Raw genomic sequence first — 8024 nt, forward strand, 5'->3', positions numbered from 1 at the left:
CATGCACCTCCAAACATTAAATGACACAAATTAAAATTAGATTAGTGATAAATGTAAAGGGAGTTAAGTATATACCTCACGTAAGAGTCTTAAGGTTTCGGTATCAGATGGAACAAGATGGTAATAACCCATACACATAAGCACTGTAGCACTAGCAAAAGGACCAAAGCCCTTTAACTTTTTCAGTTTCCCAACCACTTCATCCACTTCCATCTCTCCCATTTCCATCTTTTCAAGATTCAGTGAACCATTTTCAACCTTCTTTGCTAAGTTTACTATTTGATTTGCTCTGTATCCAAGTTTACAGTGCTCATTTATCACATCTTTATCAAGGCTTGCTATTTCCTTGGCACTCGGGAAGTTTCCATTAGCTGCCTTCCAGGGTTTTGGGTTTAGTTTTCTCTTTTTTGATACGCTAAGAGGCCTAACTGTGCCGTCAGCTAGCTTTGATTGCAATTTGCAGAGACGAGAAGCCATGAGTAGTGTCTTACCCCAATCGGAATTACACAACAAAATAGATTTGACCATATCTTCAAAGAGAGACGGAGAGCGGAAAATCCTACCGAAACCACTCTTCCTTGCGGCCTCATGGGCTTGTTGAAACTCAACAATGTCACGTTCGTCCTTGTCTGACAACCTCAGCATCCTCCCCACTTGTTGCAAGATGAGTGATTCGTCCACTCTCGAAACATTATTGATGCCGTGGACTTGGATTACAAGAATTGAGAGTCCGGAGGGATGAGAAATGGTCACATCCGTGGAAGAAGAATCCGAAAGGGTTAACGGTCGATGTAGTGACTTTGATGAAGGGTTCCACACGTTTGGAGCCATCATGAAGAAACCATGGTTACACACTGCTTTCTCCATATCAAATGTTTCTTTCATCTCTCCAAGATGTAATCTCAAATTCATTTCTTTTGATCTTCTTTTTTTACTTTCTTGGCTCAAAACACCATTACTCACTATCTTTATTATATAAACCCTAAGATATCACAGGGTGTTTCCTCCAGTTTTCCATAGGTTTCATCTTTCGTTAAATAATGTTTTCTTTAATTAGTCGACAAATATTTTAGGAGATTTGATGTGATTTTAATATTTTAAAAAATTGAGAGATTTGAGTGTAATTGTAGGAGATTTGGTTATTGAATTTGTGATTTTAGCATTTGGTGAGATTTGAATTTTAGAATTTGTTAAGATTTGATTATTGAATTTTAAGTGATTTTGATATATATTTTTTTAAAAAGAGCAACTTCGAATGTCGTATTGGATGTTTTATGGAAAGAAGCAGATCTCTTGTTTCAGTTGCCATCACCTTTTACAAGCTCCTCCAAGTGATCATTTCAAAAGATGATGATGAGAAAGCTTATATGTACATGACTGTGTATATGGTAAACTGAAGGTTTTGACCGGCGCCGCTGCGGAGGTGGGTGAGACATGGAGAGCGACGGTAGAGATGATCCGATCAGAGTTTCGGCTCCGACGAGACTCTCCTCATGATCATAGATGGTTTTTTTTTCGACCTCCGCAGCGGGGTTATATTCACATTCAATAACAGACGATTGATTTTATGTTGTTATCCTGCCCTGTAATATGTTGTTAAATAAATAATTGATTTTAAGTTTTGATAATCTTACCTATAATTGATTTTGAAGTTTTGATTAAAAAATATTAAAGTTAATGATATTATTTGTAATTTTTTTGAAATGAGAATTTATTTCAAAAACTAGATTAGGACCCGTCCAATGTGCGAGTTTAGAGTTTTTAAAATAAAATTAAGTTTAACAAATAATATAAAATAAATATTTTTAATAAGTAAAAATTATAGATAAAATTAAATAGACACACTGAGGTATCCAATGTGATATTTGGTGTAAAAAGTAGGACTCTGCGGTTGAGACTATTAATCATGTTTTCTTTGAATGCCCTCGCTCATGTGAAGTTTGGAATTTATCTCCAACTCTGTTCTCGTCAGAAGATTTTCCATATGATTCGGTTTACTCGAATTTGGATTTTGTTTTCTGGAGGGGTGCCTCTCAATAGGGGGATCCTGCCTTATTCAATTACCATAGATTTTATGGGTAATTTGTAAGGCCATCAATTAAAGAGTTTTTCTAAGGTTTAGAGATCGAGGCGAATGATATAATTGCTCAAGCTTCGGGTGATAAGTTAGCCTGAGAATAGGCGTTCTCTTTTACGGTGGTCATGTCAGCTCCATCTCCGTCTTCAGATGTCCAGATTTATTCATCTGGTTGTCAGATTGATGGTTCTTGGAAAGAAACCAATGTGCATTAAAGATTGGGCTGGTGGGGGCCAAGTGTCTAACACGGAGTCCCTCCCCCTACATTCGGAGTTAGAAGCGTTGTTGTGGGCCATGGAGCGGATACATGCTGCAGGGATCGCTTGTCAATATTTCGAGACTGATTGTGCTGAGTTACTTACTATGGTGCAGTCCCCTGAAGATTGGTCGTCTTTCTCCAACCTGCTCGATGAGTTTAACTCGCTGGAGTCCTTCCTACTATTCTCCATCTCTTGGATCTGCATGCATCAAATACGAAGGCAGATTGTCTTCCCCGTGCTTCGTGTTCTCTTATCTCTGAAGTTTCTTTTGTAAACCCTTCTCTCCAGCTTGGGCAACTAACCAAGTAATTTAGTTAAAGAAAATAGTTGTAGATGAATTCAAAGTCAAAATAAAATAAAATTTAACAAAGAATATATATTTAATTCTTTTTGTAAGTATAAACAATGTATAAAAGTAAAGATATAAACTTTTAGTTATAGAAAATAGTTTTTTTTGCTATAATACACCACTATCTACATTACCATTAAAAGTGTATTTGTATACACAAATATATTTTACTGATAAAATATACTCTTTAGTGACTACTACCAACAAATTGTCTTTATGAACATATTAAATTTAACAAAGAATATATATTTAATTATTTTTGTGAGTATAAACAATATATAAAAGTAAAGAGATAAAATTTTAGTTATAGAAAATAGTTATTTTTTTTTGTTATAATACACAAATGTATATTCATTTACAAATCTACTATCTACATCACTTTAACATTTTTATAGTTAAACGCATATGCTAATCTTACATACTTCTAACTTATATGTTACAATAGCAATTTTTTTAAATAAATTATTTGATTGGTGAAAAAATATGAGACGATTTTTTTTTTTACTTCAACAATCTTTTTCTTTATGTAAAGGTGAGTATTTACATTTATTTTAGAAGCAATAATTAATTTTATAATTTTCACAATCATTTTTCTTATCTTATATAGAAAGTAATTTTGTGAATTTAGCAACTTAAAACTAAAACAAATAAATATTATTATAATTTCAAATTTTGTGATATATATATATATATAATTTTTTTATAATGATCATTCTAAATTTTAAATCTGTTAATATTTTTAAAACTGTTACAAAAAACTTTTGTTTTATATTTGGAAGTTTACAAAAGTTTTTTTCTTTAAAATTTTTTAAATTAAATTAGATTTTCTTTATCTATTTTACTTTTATATAAAACATCTTTTATGGTAAGTTTTGAATTTTTACATTTTAAATTTTTAATAAATCTGTAGTTGACACATGTCAATATCGGAATAATACAATTGACATGTGTCACGATCTTGTTAATTAGTAATTTTGACATCAAGCTAATAAATCTGTAGTTGACACATGTCAATATCTGAATGATACAATTGACACATGTCACGATCTCGTTAACTAGTAATTATAATTTTCAGAATCATTTTTCTTATCTTATATAAAAAGTAATTTTGTGAATTTAGCAACTTAAAACTAAAATAAATAAATATTATTATAATTTCGAATTTTATGATATATATATATATATATATAATTTTTTTATAATGATCATTCTAAATTTTAAATCTGTTAATATTTTTAAAACTGTTAAAAAAAACTTTTATTTTATATTTGGAAGTTTACAAAAGTATTTTTCTTTAAAATTTTTTAAATAAAATTAGATTTTCTTTATCTATTTTACTTTTATATAAAACATCTTTCATGGTAAGTTTGAATATTTACATTTTAAATTTTTAATAAATCTGTAGTTGACACATGTCAATATCTGAATAATACAATTGACACGTGTCACGATCTCGTTAATTAATAATTTTGACATCAAGCTAATAAATCTGTAGTTGACACATGTCAATATCTGAATGATACAATTGACACGTGTCACGATCTCGTTAATTAGTAATTATAATTTTCACAATCATTTTTCTTATCTTATATAAAAAGTAATTTTTGTGAATTTAGCAACTTAAAACTAAAATAAATAAATATTATTATAATTTCGAATTTTATGATATATATATAATTTTTATATAATGATCATTCTAAATTTTAAATCTGTTAATATTTTTAAAACTGTTAAAAAAACTTTTGTTTTATATTTGGAAGTTTACAAAAGTTTTTTTCTTTTTAATTTTTTAAAATAAAATTAGATTTTCTTTATCTATTTTAATTTTATATAAAACATCTTTTATGGTAAGTTTTGAATTTTTACATTTTAAATTTTTAATAAATCTGTAGTTGAGACATGTCAATATCTGAATGATACAATTGACACGTGTCACGATCTCATTAATTAGTAATTTTGATATCAAGCTAATAAATCTGTAGTTGACACATGTCAATATCTGAATGATACAATTGACACGTGTCATGATCTCGTTAATTAGTAATTTTGACATCAAGCTTTATATAATAAGATACTAATATAGATATTAGTTTATGTTTTCTAATTATTTTCCCCTACAGAAGAGATACTACGTAGAAAAGAATAATAATTTTTTTTTTGATTTTTTAGTATTATTCTATTTTTATTAATAAATAAAATCCTATGAAATAACATTTTGATAGGTGAGATTTTCTCCTTTCAAGTACATATGTTATGAGACTTTGAAAACTTGTGTACTTGAAAAGAGCATATTTTACCAATAAAACGGTTATTTCATAGGATTTGTTATTAATAACAAAAATAAACTAAAAATCACACAAGAAAAAAAATTGTCGTTCTTTTCTACATAGTCATATCTCTCTTGTTCTTATTCTAATATGTCTCTTGTTCTTCAATTTCAAAACGTTACTGGGTTTAAATGAAGATTCTACTTTTCCATTTCATATATTGAATCCAGATTCCTGACTCTCAATCAATTGTGTATTTTCCATATTTTTATCCAAAAATCCTCCATTGTTTTTGTTTACTAAAAGAAAAAATCAAAAAGATAATACAATTGGGATTTTTTTTTGTTTCTTGGAATTGGATTAAGGATTTATATGTCCATAACTTCAATGCGTTCATGAAGTTCATAACTTTTTGACGTTTTTTTGAAAGCATCAAATGAATAAGTCCTTGATTGTTTACATGTTGGCTCTGTAGCTTTTGTTAATGGTAGTTTCTTATGAAGCTCCAGGAAAAACATTGTACAGAGAGAGACCTGTGCAGTATACTTGTTGGTATGTCTCATTCTTAATGTTGTTATATATGAGATCTTTCATAAGAGTTATTGGAGAAACTTTTTGTAGAGTGACTTGTCTTGTAATATTTTGTTTTAAAGATCTTCTACAAACACTATTATTATTCTTTAAAAAATCTCACAAAATAACAAATTGTTTTTCTTTTTTTACTATAAAAAATCTAGCATTTCCACCAAATATTGTAAAAACTCATTTAAATCTCCCATAATCTAAAAATTCCACATAATCTTCTCTCATATTCTTATTGTGTATTTTCCTTATTTTTTTTATCCAAAATCCTCCATTTTTATTGTTTGTTGCAAAAAAAAAATGAGCAAAAAGATAATAAGAATTGAGATTTTTTTTTTTTTTTTTGGAATTGGATTAAGGATTTATATGTCCATAACTTCAGTGGGTTCATAACTTTTCTTGACGTTTTTTTTGAAAGCATCAAATGAATAAGTTCTTCATTGTTTACATGTTAACTCTGGATCGTTCGTTAAAGGTAGTTTCTTATGAAGCTCTAGGAAAATTGTAATACCCGAACTCAGTATCCGGAGCTGGTCAAAAGGTTGACTTCATAGCCCGACCTAAAAACACTCTTTAATTGCAAATCCACCGACTAATGATACAAAACAAACACTTGACTTAACAAACCTGCAAAAGAAAGAGAGAGATTAGCAATTGATAATTACTCAGTGAGGGAAAGCCTCAAGGCTCCCGAAGTCTCCACATCCAAGTACGTTTAAACAACCCCAAAGTCTAAACAGACAAGCATCAATCACTGTGTCCTAAATCCTGTGACACACAAACATACGCACACATCACACAAATAGAATTACATCCCATGATAACACGTGTCATGACACGCCAACCCGTGCGTTACTGGATTCTTCATGCTTTCGCACTTCTTCCTGCACATTTTCGCTTGCGTATCCGGATTCCTCTTGCTTCTTGCACTTCTTCCACGCACAACACACTCGTCAGCCAATCCTGATCTACCCGCATTCTGTGCCCGTAGACCACCACACAACTACAAGGATCTCTCCTTGCATGACTCTCTGCGGCTCACCGCATTTACGTGCCCTTGGCACCTATCTCCTCACATACAAACACTTATTTTACCACAAACAAATATGCATTTCCGTAATGACGCCATCATCAATCAACACACATAAAATATCCATTTCAGTTCAATATTCAACTCTAAGATAGTAATTCTTTTTTTTATACTTTATAAAAATATATTTATATACTAATAAATATTAATATACTCAACAAAAAAATACAGTTATTCATAATATATGCAACTTGTAGGTATGCTCAACTTAACTCTAGAGTAAGTAACTATCCAACTAGTTCTCACCTTAGCCAAACGGGTCAAATCCTCGGTTTAGAAATAACAACAACGCAAATACGGTTCAACAACACTTCTTAATCAGCATGGTTTAGATTAATCGATCAAAGATTATATTCCAATAATAATCTATGGTTTAATCTAATAACCAAAATCCAGTTTAATTGTTAATTGATGTTTCCCTATTAAATTAATTAGACCGAAATCCAATAATTTAATACACCACAATTTCATTCCCACAACTATGATATAATACGTTCCGGTTTTGCAATCCCAATTTATCTCCGTAACTACATAACCGATTTTAATCAATTCCACAAACCCAATTCATACTAATCGCACAACTCCATAATCCCGTACGTGTATTATCACGTTACCAATCTACTGTGGTTTAATTAAACATGAGATCTCTTGGTTTAGCTTGGTTTAAGCTATCGGTTTAATAATCAACAAAACAACACAACACAAACACTGAAACACACACTGAGATCTCTGCAACTTTTCTCGGCGGGTCTACTCGACGACTCAACGTGGCGGTTTAGTCACACGGTGGCTACTTCCCCATGGCGCAGCAACATACATCACAAGCAAGCAACAGATGAAGGATTAGGTCTACAACAGTCGGTAATTTCCAGCCAAGTTATAAAACAAATCTAAGTTTCCTTACCTATAATGGCCTCGACGATGGGTTACGGCTGCTCCGGTGTCAGCGGGTGACATCTCCAGTGACACACGGTGGCTGATTGACCAATGGCGGTGATCGACGGTGACCAGTGAGAACCACGGGTCCGTACGGTACGTTTCTCCTCCACGAGACTCATCACCACAACAACATCACGACCTCTTTTGCTTCTTTTACGAACGAATGGCATCAACAACAAGAGACTCAAGTATCTACATGGTTGACTTCTCTTAGGGACTTAGGGTTCACAAAGTCTCCTCTCCTGTAGTTTTGTTAACAAGACGGCGGTATGTATGCGTACATACATTATACATTGCACGAGTACCCTACGCAAAAATTAAAAAATGTGCCATTTTCAGATATTACAAAAAGAAAACGTTTACAAATTCGCTCACATATGTGCTAGCAACAAAAGTCAGAAGCCGTAAAAAAAAAAAAAAAAAAAAAAAAAAAAAAAAAAAAAAAAAAAGCAAAGAAGAA

At 31.2% G+C, this 8024-nt stretch overlaps 1 protein-coding gene across 1 annotated transcript; it reads right to left on the minus strand.

Moving 5' to 3' along the window:
• LOC104768014 lies at positions 64 to 912 on the minus strand. The gene has a single exon (XM_010491963.1). The coding sequence runs from the start codon at positions 910 to 912 to the stop codon at positions 64 to 66; it is 849 nt and encodes a 282-aa protein (XP_010490265.1).

This window comes from Camelina sativa, chromosome 19 (assembly GCF_000633955.1).
Source record: "Camelina sativa cultivar DH55 chromosome 19, Cs, whole genome shotgun sequence".
Lineage (NCBI taxonomy): Eukaryota > Viridiplantae > Streptophyta > Magnoliopsida > Brassicales > Brassicaceae > Camelina > Camelina sativa.